General features: G+C 36.7%; 1 protein-coding gene across 1 annotated transcript in view; it reads right to left on the reverse strand.

The window, feature by feature from the left end:
* Window positions 1-419: 419 nt before the first annotated feature.
* The window catches only part of LOC127841166 (caspase-2-like), a 28,501-nt gene continuing 11,554 nt past the window's right edge, over window positions 420-17,366 (reverse strand). The window contains exons 5-9 of the mRNA XM_052369787.1: window positions 10,648-10,851; window positions 9,276-9,495; window positions 6,963-7,190; window positions 5,318-5,427; window positions 420-727 (exon numbers count right to left, since the gene is read on the reverse strand). Of these exons, the coding sequence (XP_052225747.1) occupies window positions 608-727; window positions 5,318-5,427; window positions 6,963-7,190; window positions 9,276-9,495; window positions 10,648-10,851 (882 nt within the window). The 3' untranslated portion in view covers window positions 420-607. The remainder of the gene's footprint in view (window positions 728-5,317; window positions 5,428-6,962; window positions 7,191-9,275; window positions 9,496-10,647; window positions 10,852-17,366) is intronic.

Here is a 17,366-nt window from a genome sequence, read left to right on the forward strand (position 1 = left end):
ACACTTAAAAGCTAAGTGAAAATGGCTATGTGCAAACAGCAAAAAACCAGAACAGCCTGCGAGTAACTTGCAGTCTGTTCAGGTTTTATGCTGTTTGCTGCTCATCAGTATTTAAGGGTTGGAAATATAGCCTTTAAAACTTGAATTTAGTAAGAAAGGTCTTTATTTAAATATAACTTTCTGAGGGACTACAAATGCGTCAAAATAATTATGTATCTAAGTGGTAAAGGGTTATTCTGCCCAACAGTTCAGAGGGAACATCTCATTTGGATACAAAGCGCACTGATAGATGTACGTACGAACATACACACAAGAAGAAGACTTTCATGGTATCCAAAATGCTCACTTTAGGCATGTTGTGCCCAGGTGAGAAAATAAAACAAATCCAATAACTAACATTGTAATTTGTTAATATTAAGTGCACAAAATAAAGGTTTTATTCAATACAAAAACACATAAAAATATCACCAATTTCTGACAATAAACACTTCATATACCGGTACTTTACCAAGGCCAATATAAACGCGGACAGCACATGCAAATCTGGGATGACACTTTACGCATATGCATTAAATCGCGTTTTTCCCGAGCGAGACCCGTATGTTTCTCAGCTTCCGGCATTTTCAATAATTCCTGGGAAGAAGAGGAACTTCTTTGTGAGCGAGGTCTCATATTTAGAGCACTGGGTTGCTGTTCCTGTTCTACCAGTGGTAACAACCTTGTTGACCTATAAAACATAACTTATAAGAGCCAAAGCGGCCAATGTGAGAACTTTAAAAGGGCCATAACTCGAAAAATCTTGTGTCAAATAACCTAACTAATATTATCAGATTGCATTAAATTATTATATAAGAGGCACCCAGATTATATTTGAACAAAGTTTGTACACCCGCTTTGACAGTTCTTCATGAAATACCTGTGCAAATAGATTTAACTCATATCATGTACAATCCTAATATTGATGTTAAAACATTGCTATTCTTCACTTATAGGATGGCGCGTCAAAAAATTAGTGATAAAGTGATAGGGGTAGTTGTTGGCCTTTTGAAGGCTAAACATGTGTTTTGGAGAATTTCAAACGAGTTGAAAATAATGAGGTTTTCAATTACCTTGGGCCCCATCAAGAACACCTGTGACAATAAGTGACATCAACGCTAAATTATCAATACTGGCCTTTCTATGCGAAAGTTTAGATATCATCAAAATATGGCGCCACACTGGATGTTATCAGAAAAATAACTCGTGCGATTGCAAAAGTCAATCAACAGACCCAATGTAACATGTCATCTATGTGTGGAATCTCTAAAGGACTTGTATATACAATTTTCACCTTATGTTTTGATGCTTATTTTAGAAAAAAATACATGAGCTGTGCACTGTAAAAAGTGGGTTTACACATAAAGCACAGGCAAATCAGGGCCGACACTCTCCGCCTAAACTGGATTTTTTATAAGAAGAGACTTTCTTTAAACGAAAAATACCATAAAAGCGGAAAGTGTCATCTCAGATTAGCCTGTGCAGACTGCACAGGCTAATCTGGGATGACATTTTACACACATGCATTAAACCCCCTTTTCACAGAGCATGGCCCAAATGCCAAGTTCATCAGCTTTACATGGCGCAAAGTAAGAAGAGGCGGGCTATATCATGGCAGTAATACATAAAATAAGAGGTGGAAGATGGAAGAATTTTGTTACTTCTGATGAGGCAATTCTCTATGTAGGTGTGTCATCCAGGCAACACAAAAATTTTCTACATAACAGTTAGCTTAAAAATTAAGTTTGTTAAGAGAGACAGTTTCACCAAGGGTTTAATGGCATGTGCTGGTGGCTCTTATGAAGAAACAAGAGATGTGTTTGTCAGAAACACAATGCCCCCCCCCCCCCTACTGCGCCGCTTTGAATTAAAAAAATTAATTATTATATCCTTTTAACAAGAGTGCCAAACTGTCACAAGATACGCCCATTTGAAGGTTTTGAACAACTTGATAACTTTACCATGACCCATATTTGAACATTACCTGCATATCATCTAGACAAAACTTCTGAGGATTGGATGACAACTACTTCAATTAGAGAGGGGACACCATGCTAAATGCTTAAAATGCACTTACTGACCTCGTGACCTAGTTTTTGACCCAGCATGACCCATATTTGAACTTGACCTAGATATTGTCTAGATACAACTTCCGACCAAGTTTGGTGAAGATCCGATGAAAACTACTTCAATTAGAGAGCGGACACCATGCTAAAACCTTGAACTGCACTAAGTGACCCGTGACCTAGTTTTTGACCTGGCATGACCCATATTCTAACTTGACCAAGATATTGTCTAGATACAACTTCTGACCAAGTTTGGTGAAGATCGGATGAAAACTATTTCAATTAGAGAGCAGACACCATGCTTAATCCTTGAAATGCACTAAGTGACCCCGTGACCTAGTTTTTGACCTGGCATGACCCATATTCGTACTTGACCTAGATATTGTCTAGATACAACTTCTGACCAAGTTTGGTGAAGATCAGAGTAAAACTACTTCAATTAGAGAGCAGACACCATGCTAAATCATTGATATGCACTAAGTGACCCATTGACCTAGTTTTTGACCCTGCATGACCCATATTCGAACTTGACCAAGATATTGTCTAGATACAACTTCTAACCAAGTTTGGTAAAGATCGGATTAAAACTACTTCAATTAGAGAGCGGACACCATGCTAAGTCATTGAAATGCACTAAGTGACCCCGTGATCTAGTTTTTGACCCGGCATGACCCATATTCCAATTTGACCTAGATATTGTCTAGATACAACTTCTGACCAAGTTTGGTGAAGATCGGATGAAAACTATTTGAATTAGAGAGCGGACACTGCTATGGATGCCGCCCTCCCGCCACCAAGGGTGAAACTATAATACGTCCCGTTTTAAAAAACGGGCGTATAAAAAATATTATTTCCCTTGTGAAAATGATCTGTACATGCCAAATGATATAAAATAGACATTATCTCCCTTTAAAGCTTGTAACTTCCCTTGGATTTAGTTTTTTGATATTTGACCTTGAAGGATGACCTTGACCTTTCACCACTCATAATGTGCAGCTCCACGAGATACACATGCATGCCAAATATGAAGTTCCTATCTTTAATATTGTAAAAGTTATGGACAAAGTTAAAGTTTCCAGACGGACACACAGACAGACAGACAGACTGACAGTTCAACTGCTATATGCCACCCTACCGGCGGCATAAAAACGAAATTAGCTGTAGTGTATAAACAAAAGAACTTTAGTTAATAGCAAGCTCTATATCTATAAGGTATTAAAGTTGTTTCTTTGAAATGAAGTTCCAAATGATCGGAAGTCCATTGTGTTCCATGGGACAGTCTTAAGTCACACATCTTAACATACCTGCCAGTTTTTTAAGAAGGAGTAAATCAACTTAACTGACCGTGACATATGGATTTCAAAGTCTCTGGATGCTCCTTTAATGGACTTTGATATGTAGATAATAACAGGTTACTACCTGATAGTTTTGTTATAAATAACTTGAGGCTTAGAATAAAATAAATGATGAGGCTTGCCAAGCGTGATATATTACTATTACAAACGATCAGGCAGTCCCTGTTTACCTGGATATCATCATAAATGTTTACCTGGATATCATCATAAATGTTTACCTGGATATCATCATAAATGTTTACCTCCACATCCCCATTTTAAAAGAATTGATGGGAAAAAATCTCTACAATGCTTTATTTTTAGCAGGAATAAATATGATTGACATTTGACATGTTAATAATGTCGTCATGAGAAATTTCACTAAATATTTGTAAAATATGTTTTTTTTTAATTTTGTGTTGCTTTTTGTGTCTAACATTTACATTGTATTACATCTTGGTATCAACGTGTTTGTTTTGTTAAAACTGATTTTATTTCACTTAACATGATGACCTAGTAATTGATTCCCAGTTATATGGCCTACCTCCAAACATCGACTGATATAACAACTTCCTGTTGAACTGATATACAAAAATATATCAGGCAGATGTCAAGGTATGGGTTTGCCAAAAGGAAAATCCTTAAACGCTGTATATAGAGCTGAAACACTAACTCTGTTATAAGTCTTTAACCCATTACCACTTAGATACATTTTTTGACGCATTTGTAGTCCCTTAGAAAGTTAAATTTAGTTAAAAAACGTTCTTACTAGATTCAAGTTTTAAAGGCTTCATTTCATACCCTTAGATACTGAAGAGCAGCAAACAGCATAAAACCTGAACAGACTGCGAGTTTTTTGCAAGCTGTTCTGGTTTTATGCTGTTTGCACATAGCCATTTTCAATGTGCCTCTGAGTGCGAAAAAAAGTCTAAAAGTCATGTGGAGAAAACTGGGTTGAAATATTATTAAAAAGACTCTTGAATCATGGCCCAAAAGACTCTTGAATCATGGCCTAAAAGGTGTAGGCTAATTAAACCTTTCCCACTCAGAAGCAAAGTGAAAATGGCTATGTGCAAACAGCATAAAACCAGAACAGCCTGCGAGTTACTCGCAGTCTGTTCAGGTTTTTTGCTGTTTTATTATGCTGTTTGATTAATCAGTACCTTAGGGTTGAAAATGAAGCTATAAAACTTGAATCTAGTAAGAAAGGTTTTTAATTTAATTTAACTTTCTAAGGGACTACACATGTGTAAAAATACGTATCTAAGTGGTAAAGCGTTAACACATGTCATGGATCTCATATTCAATATTACTTATATAAAGGTACTGTTGCAATTCTTATTTTGCGTCATTAATTTTGTTAAAATATAATCAGGGTGCCTCTTGAAATTCGTTGGTTATAAGATTTGTTAAATTTGCAAAATTAAAATATTTGACAAATCGCTGGCTTGAATTTATAGACACATTCTTATCTGCTTCAATTTAGGATAAAATGGCATTCTAAATATTAAAGTAATTTATTTATAAAACCAAAACAGCAAAAAACTTTCTGTTAATTTTTTTACATTTTAACTCTATTTTTAAGACTGTGTTTTCCTTCACATAACTCTAAAGATGTCTGTTTAACCCTTTACCTCTCAGATACGCACATTCACGCTTTTGTAGTCCCTTAGAAAATAAAACTACTTTAAGACTTCTCTTTCTGGATTCAAATTTTAAAAGGCTTCATTTCCAACCCTAAAATACTGATGAGCATCAAGCAGCATAAAACATAACAGACTGAGAGTTACTTGCAGGCTTTTCTGGTTTTATGCTTGTGCACTAAGTGCAAATGCCATTTTCACTTTGCTGAGTGTGAATGGGTTAATTTTTTTTTCTTACCATAGTTAACATTTCAACCAGGGATTCTTTGTGGGCATATTTCTGGAAAACGTACACCACTGCTTGTATGAACCAGGATCCGTATAATTCGTTCCGAAATGAAACAAAATCTACAACAAAAAACTGTAAATATGAGGACACTTTCCGCTTTTATGGTATAAGTGTAATCTCTGATTGGCTTGTGTGGATTGTACAGGCTAATCTGGAACAATACTCTAGCACATGCATGAAACCCCATTTTCTCACAGCTGGGCTCAAAAATGTATTCACACCAATGGACATAAAGAAGGCAGATTTAGAATACACAATAACCAGTTAATTAGCAAACCTTAATGAAATCTGGACAATTAGTATTTGCATTTGGTTCATGTTTAACATTTTGACAGGACACACACAAGCAACAGTTGATGACTACATGTATAACAGGACTTAAAGCTGGACAGATAGACCGCATGAATGCCCATTTCAATCAAACAGAAGATCACTGTTATTTTGAACAATGTTTAATTATCTAAATTCCTCATTATTTCAAATGATAATACTTTTTAAGATTGTAACATTGAATTCTAAAAATGTTCATTTTGAAGTATTTTGTCGTTTTATTTGCCTACTAAACAAACTACACAATTAATATTTGAAGGTAAGAATCCTATATTGTATATGAAACCCTTGCCAAAATGTCGAAGTACATGCATACACTAACTATCCTTAATTTTATTCCGTGTATGTAATAACAGTTTGCATTCAAAAAATTATATTTACAGGCTGTACATTTTGTTTTTGTCATTAATAAATTGTTCTTAATGTAGAAGTGTTTAGTTGAGGTTTTAAATTTCTAGTCATATTGAACTGTATTATACATCAAGAACAAAACAGTTATACAAAGATGCTTTATTTTTAGACTTAAGTCTAAACGTCTAAGGGATTTGACAAAAGGCTTGTCATAGCTAAGCACCTCAATTTTTAGAATGCTACCTGTTTTTACACACATATATATATATGCAGGCTGTACATTTTGCTCTTTTCATTAATTGCAAATTGCACAAATTTGCTTGTTTGTTATATATATCTTAATGTATTAATATATATTATTTCAGTAAGATATACATAACAAACAAGCAAATTTGTTGACCTAATTACATGTTGTAATTGGGTATATGTATGGGTGTAGTATTTACTAAATAAAGGAAAACAAGAAATGTGTTTGTCAGAAACACTATGTCCCCTTCTGCGCCGCTTTGATTTAGTTTTTTTACCTTTGACCTTGAAGGATGACCTTGACCTTTTACCACTCAAAATGTGCAGATCCATGAGATACACATGCATGCCAAATATGAAGTTTCTATCTTCAATATAGCAAAAGTTATTGCAAAATGTTAGAGTTGGCACAAACCAACAGACCAACAGACAGACAGAGCAAAAACAATATGTCCCCCACTATAGTGGTGGGGGACATAATAAAAACTCGTACTATTCCTTTAAAAAATGAAGGGTTATAGTTCTTGTACCTTGCACTTGTCCTCATTGATATTGATACACTGAGATGTAACGCTGAAAAGTTTGTGACAGACATATTGACAAACAGAAGGACAACAACAACAAATATCCCATCGCCTTCGGCAGGGAATAAAAAGAGATTTCTAACCTGGGTGTGTGGCACATGCCACCAGAATGTCTTGTTTAATGGACACGCGGGTCCTGGTGTTAATGGGCTGCATTTCACCAACCGCGTCGGTAGCTGTAGCAGTGTGTGGTGATCTGTCACCTTCAGCGTCAGTTCTGTTGGCGCCGTCTTCAAGGCGAATATTCTTGAGATCTTTTACCACCTTACTGATATCTGGACCTTGGTCCTCCTCTGTACGGTCATACTTCTCTGAAACCAAATGAAAGCATGAACTACCCCTGTAATGTCACACAAACTTCTCATGTTTTTTTTCTTAAAGAATGGCCATTTTTTACAAATTTTGAGAAGTTCTTAACTCACTTTATAACCGTTTTGAAAAGTATGAGATCCAAATACGCAAAATTTTAAAGAGTTTGCAACTCTTTTTATTACTGTTAAGAAATATTCACTTTTTTTTTCCAAATTTGAAAATGTTTGCAACTAATTTTTCACGAATTGAAGGGCCAAAGGCTGCTCCACAATGACGGGGGGAAAAGCCCTGCTACTGCATGCCAATATGTCACAACTTAAAAGAGATAATTTAGTATAACCAACATGGGAATTTGGATGTGTTTAATTTCTTTATTTAACAGAGAGAACTAATAAAGTTGAATAACTATATATTCTAAATTGGCCACTTTTATGATATAAATATGCTTTGCATACAATCTTTGAAAGAATTTTTATTACAACAAGCATGACATTTTGGAGTTTTAATAAAACTTATGAGAAGCAAACAACATAAAACCTAACAGCCTGTGATTCACTGTAATGTCACAAATAAATACTTCTGCATGTGTATATGTCGCATTTCAAAAGAGCTTATTCATTACGGATTTTGAAAAGTTGAGCGTCTTTGTTTTAGGGAGAGAATCAACACAGTTGAATTACTGTCTCTTCTAGATTTGCCAATGTTATGTCATAAATGTGCTTAACATGCAATTGTTTAAGAAAGCGTTGTTAAAAAAGCATGTAGTTTTAAAGTGAGAATAGACATTGTTGAACAAGGTAAAGACATTACCAAATGGGATTAACATAATTATTATGAAGAGGTATAGTTTTTGTGACAATCACAACAGTTTGCCTTTAAAGTAATTAGACATTTTCTTACTATCTTAATACCCCTGATGTATGAGCGGGCTGAGGTATGACGGAGTTTTTAAGGTAGTCACGTTTTAAGTTTTAATTTCATTGCTTGTGAAATGCTGATGAAGTTTGCTCCACAAACTGACTGAAACCTATCAATATACCTACTCTAAAACTGTTTGAAGAGGAATAAAACTTGTGCAATAATAAATAGTACATTTTTTCTTGGTTTATGGAACATATATGATGTGTTTTGTTTTATAAACAAGTCTGGCTAAAGCCTTTGTGGTTAAATCAAAACTCAAAATAAGAATTTCATATTTAAAGTTTAACATATCAACTAAAAAAATATTTGTTTCAATGATATGACCCATTTATAACAGCTCCATCAAATAATAATTTGTTCACTTCATGCAATTCATTTTTGTGCATAATTCGACAAAAGGGTGATAAAACCCCAAAATACAGCGAGTAACAAACTTCCAAAGTGACAAATGCATTGTGATGCCCATTTGCATAAATACCCAATTATTTACAACATCTTTTAGAATGTCATCACCCTCTCAAAACAGTTATTAAGTGAGCATTAAACGCAGCAGTATTGGCATGGTATTTTTTTACATTAAATACATGTAGGCATTAAAAATGCAGACAAAATTAAATATTAATAGAAAAGGTCTATTTTCCTGCATTAAAACACTGAAGTGCGTTTGTCTTTGTCGCCACCTTAATAAAACATTTCATCATAAAATAAGTACGCTTAAGAGCATTTCAAGTGTGTTTAAAGTATATTTTCCAGTGCATTAATACACTTAGTTTGAAAACTATGCTTACAACACCACAAGTGTATAAAATGCATATTAAATAAAGTGCAAAATCGCTGCATCTTATGCACATTAAATACACTTTTTTGAGAAAGGAAGTGACAGTCAATGACTCTTCTTAATTTGAATAGTGAAAACACTCTAAACAGTTGGCGCTTCAGATTGGTCCATCTTCCTGTTATGTCAAGACATTAGATCAATTGGTCAGATCAAGTTTCATGAAAAATTGTTAGAAGAAAAAGTTAACACACGCCTCACACGCGCACTAACGGTCTTCGGACAATACAGTATCCTAAAATCTCCCAATTAACACTTTGTGTTCAGGTTAGCTGAAAAAATGGTCAATATACATTCTGTAATTATCCTTCTCTTTCCTTTGAATTACCTCCTTGACAAGCCTGAATGAAGAATAGTTTTGGTTTCTCTTGGAGTTGGGGGCAGTGTTCACCATCGAAATGAGATGTAACCTCCTCAATTGGTATAATCTCACCATCAGTACCATAGATTCCCTCCCTTGTTCCATGGCTGCATATGATGCACACAAAACAGTCAGAGTCCATCAGGGACTTGTCAGCAGAAAATTGGAAAAGAACTCTGGACATTGCCTGGGGAAGCAACCAAACATCAGTATAAAGATGAAGTCAACATAAAGACATAAGCAAGGTGATACCTGTTTAACAATAAATCTGTACAGTAACTGTGAAAAGAACTTCAATTCTTGGTAAGGAAATATATAATATGAGATTTATAATTATATAAATTACTTCTCTTGAAAATAATTGTCTGTAACAAATCTCTATTTTTAGTAGCAAATATTTAAAAGCCACTACCGTGACAGTAGATTCACCACTCAAAATGTGCAGCTCCATGAGATACACATGCATGCCAAATATATAAAGTGGCTATGTTCAATATTGAATAATTTTTTCCCTTTTTAAAGCTTATTACTTCCCATAAATCTGTATTTTTTACCGTAGACCGTAAAGGATGACCTTGACCTTTTACCACAATGTGTTTGTCAGAAACACAATGCCGCCTACTGCGCCGCTTTGATTTATTTAACAAAAATATATATGTGGGCAGGTCAGATAACTATGTCCATTTAAAGCCTATTACTTCCCTTGACTTTGTTTTTTCGACCCTAGACCTTGAAGGATGATGTTCACCTTGAAATTTTACCACTCAAAATGTGCAGCTCCATGAGATACACATGAATGCCAAATATCAAGGTGCTATCTTCAATATTTAAAAAGTTATGGCCAATGTTAAAGTTTTTTTCAGACGGAGAGACAGACATACTGACAAACTGACTGACGGACAGTTCAACTGCTATATGCCACCCTACCGGGGGCATAAAACGAAAGTAAGGCAGCGGCTGATTGTAACATCACAGGTGTGATTTGAATAAATTTAGTAGAAGACCTTCAAAAAATGTAGCACATAAAATATTTTACCCTTTCCCATTTTATGAGTAATTTATTTCCAAAATCAGACCCTGAATATTCAAACCTTAAGTTCATACAAGTCTCTTTAAGACAACAGCTTCAAAGCAATCACGGATGAATAATTAAGTGAAAACTATAAAAAATGAGTCTCGCTCTGGGAAAACAGGGCTTATCGCATGTGTGTAAAGTGTTCTCCCAGATTAGCCTGTGCAGTCAACACAAGCTAATTAGGGATGCCTCTTTATGCTTTTATGGAATAACGGCTAGGCTTAAATGAAACTGCCATATACATTAGTTAGTATAAAAACTTACATCTCGCTGTAGATCTTCCTTTACAATAACTTCAAAATGGAACTGCGAGAATAATTCTGTTAACTTCTCCACGTCTCTTTCTGTTCCATATCGGTGACGAAGTACATTGCGAAACACGCCTTCAGAATCAATCTCAGATTTAGTGAAGATTTTATTTGATATGATGAGGCACTTTCCACGTATTGCTTTTCTCATTGGATAAACCTTAAATTAAAAGGTATAACCTATTAACCAAAAAACAACAACAACAACAACAGAGTCTTAAGGCCCTGGTTTTCTCACCTCAGAAACTAACCAGTCCTGTGTACATGTGATGTCTGTGCAATAACTATACTTTTTAGTTATTTTTGTTTTACTCTGTTTGACTCAGACTTTATATGGTCAGAGACAGAATTAGAATAACTGTTTTTACTATACACGTATTCACGTAACAAGTTCCTAGAGTGGAACCAATTTTGACTACAGAGGCACAATTTGAACAAACGTAATAGAGGACCACTATACAATATTGACAACCAAATATTAAACCCCTAACCCTCGCAGTTGAAAATATAAAGATGTTTACTTTTATTTACTTTGTAAGTCTAAAAAAAATCATGTGACCCACAGGGCGAGGTTAGTTTGGACCCCTCAAGCTCATTAGCTAAACAAACTTAAAAGAGGAAAATATATGTAACACACCAAATAAACCTGACCCTTGGTGTTCCGTTCTTTGAGATTAAATTTAGAGCACCTCATAAACAATAACTGACAAATAATACACACATTAAACTGAATTATCATGAATAATATTGCAGTCAAAGGGGAAAATGCAACCAATTCACATTCCATACCCTGTTTCCCATGTAATATAACAATTACGAATATAGAGAATAATAGGTTAGTGTTGATTATAGATCAGGTTTATCATGCGAGCCTTAGAAAACAAAAAGCACTTGCCTAGGCGAGTGCTTTTTCGGTTTCGTGCCGTGCATGATAAACCTGATCTATAATCAACACTAATCTATTATTCTATTTATCCCACTTTTTATTCAGTAAACCTTTTTATTTCAACAAAATTAGTTTTCATGAGTGTTTGTCGTACTTTGTTATAAATGACTGTAGTGTAACCAAGGTCAGTTTATTACTCCGCCTTCCAAAAATAACTGCTGATCAATTAATCTTTTTTTTTAACATAATATTGTTCTGTGACAAAGTATCATGCGTTATTAATTACAATTTTATTCGTATTGAATTGCAAATATAAAAATTTTATAACATCAATATAACTTTAAGTTGTAATATACAAGGAACTACATTTGTTTACAACGTAGCCTAACACCTGCCGTGGTTTAAAGCAGAAATTTACTCAACAGGGCTTTAATCAACGGATTTCGCTGTAAAAGTGGGATTAATTTTTATCTTACACATGTGTAATATACTTTTTAAGCGTTTTCATTGGCTTAGTTTTCGTTCGATTGACCAATCACATTTTGTTATTTTGCTGAAATGACGTTGCAACATCAAATGACGTCACAAAATGTAAACAACATTCAGGATTTATCATTATGTTTGTGTAAATATTTATTATGCCCCCCTTCGAAGAAGAGGGGGTATATTGCTTTGCTCATGTCGGTCTGTCAGTCAGTCTGTCGGTCGGTCTGTCGGTCCGTCCACCAGGTGGTTGTCAGATGATAACTCAAGAACGCTTGGGCCTAGGATCATGAAACTCCATAGGTACATTGATCATGACTCGCAGATGACCCCTATTGATTTTGAGGTCACTAGGTCAAAGGTCAAGGTCACGGTGACCCGAAATAGTAAAATGGTTTTTGGATGATAACTCAAGAATGCATACGCGGCCAACAGGGCGAACTCTGAACAATATAACTGAAGCAACTGGTCTGTAATCCTAAATCTATAATTATCAGTCCAATGAAACATCATCCTTTGAGTAAAATAAAGTGGATCAGTAAAAATATTATCAGAATATGATTTTTTTGTATATTTTGTATATTAAATATTGTGTTAATGTTTAATTTTGTTGATTAATATAAATATAAGCAGGACAGGGGAGGTAATACACTATTATTATTTTCTTAGATACAGGGGAAACAAATGCAATAAGTTAAATGTTCATGTTTAATGAATAGAGATATCACCCCCCCAATTTATTTTTTTAAACATCATCTAATAAATTAACTACACCACACAGGAAACCCCCCTCGCACCCCCCTACCCCCCACACCCCCAGGGTGGGGAAAAACAGCTAAGAAAAACCCCACCACACAAGACACCCCGGCACCCCCCCTACCCCCACCCCCCAAGGGGGGGGAAAAGAAGAAAGACCACACCCTACAGAGACCCCCCCCACGCCCCCCAACCCCCTACCCCCCAATTGGGGTAAACTCGAATGAAGACCCCACACCCACATTAGACCCCTCTCACCCTCTACACACCCCGCACCCCCCCCATAGGGGGGGGAAACAGCGGAGGAGGACCCCACCCCACAGGAGACCCCCCCCCCACCCCCCTCCCCCCCACCCCCCCCAGAAAAAATATGTTTTTGTAAACATCTAATAAATTACCACACCCCACATTATTACCCCCTCTCACCCCCACCCCCACCCCCCAATTTTTTTTTAAACATCTAATAAATAACCACACCCCACATTATTACCCCCTCTCACCCCCACCCCCCTACCCCCGACCCCCCCCCCCCCAATTTTTTTTTTTAAACATCTAATAAATTACCCCACCCCACATTTTTACCCCTACTCACCCCCCATACCCCCCACCCCATTTTTTTTTTGTTGTTTTAAACATCTTATAAATTACCACACCCCACATTATACCCCCTCTCATCCCCCATACCCCCACCCCAAAAAAAAACAAGGGACAAAATTGTCACAAAACCAGGTTTTCATTGTGAAAAAAAAATCTGATAAAGGGAGAAAACTCAAACTGAACTTTTGAAATGACCAAAAAAAATTAACCCCCTTTGTAAGTTTTTTTTTTTTTTTAAATCTATTTTTAGTCGTGGCGACCTTGACATTGGAGATATTGACGTGATTCTTTCGTGGGACACACCGTCCCATGATGGTGAACAAATGTGCCAAATGATTTTAAAATCTCACAATGAATGACATAGTTATGGCCAGGACAAGCTCATTTATGGCCATTTTTGACCTTTGAACTCAAAGTGTGACCTTGACCTTGGAGATATCGACGTAATTATTTCGCGCGACACACCATCCAATGATGGTGAACAAATGTGCCAAATGATTTTAAAATCTGACGATGAACGACATAGTTATGGCTCGGACAAGCTCATTTATGGCCATTTTTGACCTTTGAACTCAAAGTGTGACCTTGACCTTGGAGATATCGACGTAATTATTTCGCGCGACACACCGTCCAATGATGGTGAACAAATGTGCCAAATGATTTTAAAATATGACAATGAAGACATAGTTATGGCCCGGACAAGCTTATTCCGCCAGCCCGCCAGCCAGCCAGCCAGCCAGCCCGCCCGCATTCGCCAATCTAATAACCAGTTTTTTCCTTCGGAAAACCTGGTTAACAACCATTTTTTAACATCTTATAAACTACCACACTCCACATAATTACCCCCCCTCTCACCCCCCACCCCCCCTACTCTCCCCCCACTTTTTTAAAGATCTTATAAATTACACCCCCACATTATACCCCCCCTTTCACCCCCACCCACCCTACCCCACCCCCCTACCCCCCCCCTCCAATTTTTTTTTTTTTAAACATCTAATAAATTACCACACCGCCACATGACACCCCCCTCTCACTTCCCCCCTACCCCCACCCCCTAACCCCCACCCCCCACCCCAAAAAACATTTTTTTTTAAACATCTAATAAATTACAACACCCCACATTATTACCCCCTCTCCTAACCCCCCACCCCCCCCCCAATTCCTTTTTAAACATATTATAAACTACCACACCCCACATTGATACCCCCTCTCACCCCCCACCCCCCCCCCCAAATTTTTTTTTAAAAAACAAAACAAAAAAAACATTAATAAATTACCACACACCACATTTTTCCCCCCTCTCACTCCCCCTACCTCCCCCACCCCCCCCCCCCAATTTTTTTTTTAAACATCTAATAAATTACCACACCCCACATTACACCCCCCACCCCCACCCCCCAAATTTTTTTTATTTTTTTTTAAACATTTTATAAATTACCACACCCCACATTACACATTATACCCCCCTCTCACTCCCCCCTTGATCATGACTGGCAGATGACCCCTATTGATTTTCAGGTCACTAGGTCAAAGGTCAAGGTCACAGTGACTAGAAATAGTACAATGGTTTCCCGATGATAACTTACATTAGGTCAAAGGTCAAGGTCACAGTGACAAAAAAGGTATTCACACAATGGCTGCCACTACAACTGACAGCCCATATTGGGGGCATGCATGTTTTACAAACAGCCCTTGTTTAATTTGCTCATTTAAAAGAATGTGATAAAAAAGATTTGACATTCATTGTCATTTCATACCATATTTTATTAAACTACTAACAAAAATTCTGAACTCGTTTAATAAACAAGGGCTGTCCCCCATATGGGCTGTCAGTTGTAGTGGCAGCCATTGTGTGAATACGTTTTTTGTCACCGTGACCTTGACCTTTGACCTAGTTACCTGAAAATCAATAGGGGTCAACTGCCAGTCATGATCAATGTAGCTAAGAAGTTTCATGATCCTAGGCCTAAGCATTCTTGAGTTATCATCCGGGAACCATTTTACTGTTTCGAGTCACTGTGACCTTGACCTTTGGTCTAGTGACCTGAAAATCAATAGGGGTCATCTGCCAGTCATGATCAATGTTCCTATGAAGTTTCATGATCCTAGGCGTAAGCATTCTTTAGTTATCATACGGAAACCATTTTACTGTTTCGAGTCACTGTGACGTTGACCTTTGACCTAGTGACCTGAAAATCAATAGGGGTCATCTGCCAGTCATGATCTATGTACCTATGAAGTTTCATGATCCTAGGCGTAAGCATTCTTGAGTTATCATCCATAAACCATTTTACTGTTTCGAGTCACTGTGACCTTGACCTTTGACCTAGTGACCTAAAAATCAATCGGGGTCAACTGCCAGTCATGATCAATGTACCTATGAAGTTTCATGATCCTAGGCCTAAGTGTTCTTGAGTTATCATTCGGAAACCATCTGGTGGACGGACGGACTGACCGACCGACATGTGCAAAACAATAAACCCCCTCTTCTTCGAAGGGGGGCATAAATCAGGTATGATATGACAACTGGTGCCAGATCCTATATTTAAAAGACTTGCCCCACATGGCCTCTACAGTGGAAACAAGATTTTTCTAAGATTTGATCATCTTATCTAGTTTTAAAACGCACATGAGCTAGATTTAGATACATCCTAGCACAAGAGCTGCGTTTTTAAAACACAATGCCCCCTACTGCCCTTTGAAGCCACATAGCAGCTATATCCAAATTGAACACATCATGAGAAGTTATTGTCCATTGATATTTAACAAAGTTATAGGCCCTTAGACAGTATCTGAAAGCGGTTTGGAAATACATCCAGAAGTATTATTTTAAAGAGATTTGATTTGGTAAAATATCAATGGACTGGAACCGAACTCACACATCATCTGCGAGTCATGTAAGACTCACATACGAAAAATGAGCTACCGTACATATCTGAAAGCATTTTGTAAAAAACCTCCTGAAAACAGAACATTTCAAGGCCCATAACTTTGCCAAAAATCAATTGAGTGGAACGAAACTCACACTTCATCTGTAAGTTATGTAGGTAGACTCGCATACCAAAATTCAGCTCATTATCTGAAACTAATGCGTAAAAAAACACAACAGAAAACGGTTATTATAGAGAAAATGAGTCCAACGCCCATAACTTCACAAAACACATTAGAACAAAAGTTCCAACTAAGTTTCATAAAGATTGGACAACAATGTGAGTTGTAGAGAGTTAATAAGGCTTTACTATAGCCATATCACGAAAAATGCCCTGCTCCCTGGCGGCCCTGTTTTTCAACAGACCGGAAACACTTTTAACCTCATCCAAGATATCATTAGAAGAAAATGTTCTGACCAAGTTTCATGAAGATTGAACAATAACTGTGACTTCTAGAGTGTTGATAAGGTTTTACTATAGCCATATAAAGAAGGAGGCCATGTTTTTCAACCAACCTGAACCATTTTCGAACTTTCCAAAGACATTATTTGGACAAATCTTCTCACCAAGTTTCATGAATATCATACCATATATGTGGCCTCTAAAGTGTTAACAAGGCAAATATTGACGTCTCATGACAAACCAAGATGATCACAAAAGCTCACCAGGAGCTAAAAACCTCCAGAAAACGGAATTCCTGACACACTGACCGACTGACAGACGAACAGTTTGATTGCTAGCTGCCAACCTAAAGTGGGCATAAAAAGTCAAGATAAACATTTTGATACAGTTTCATCAAGATTGAGTCATAAATGAGGCTTCTACACTGGTTACAATGATTTGTTTTAGGAGTATTTGACCTGGTGACTTAGTCTTTAGACGCACGTGACTCACAATCAAACTCATGTTAGATATTTTCTAAATACAAATTCTGGCCAAGTGTCATCAAAATTGAGTCAAGAATGCGGAATGTACATTGGCAACAAAGTTTTTCTAAGATTTGATCTTATGAAGTAGTTTTTA

The sequence above is a fragment of the Dreissena polymorpha genome, chromosome 8 (genome assembly GCF_020536995.1).
Source record: "Dreissena polymorpha isolate Duluth1 chromosome 8, UMN_Dpol_1.0, whole genome shotgun sequence".
NCBI lineage: Eukaryota > Metazoa > Mollusca > Bivalvia > Myida > Dreissenidae > Dreissena > Dreissena polymorpha.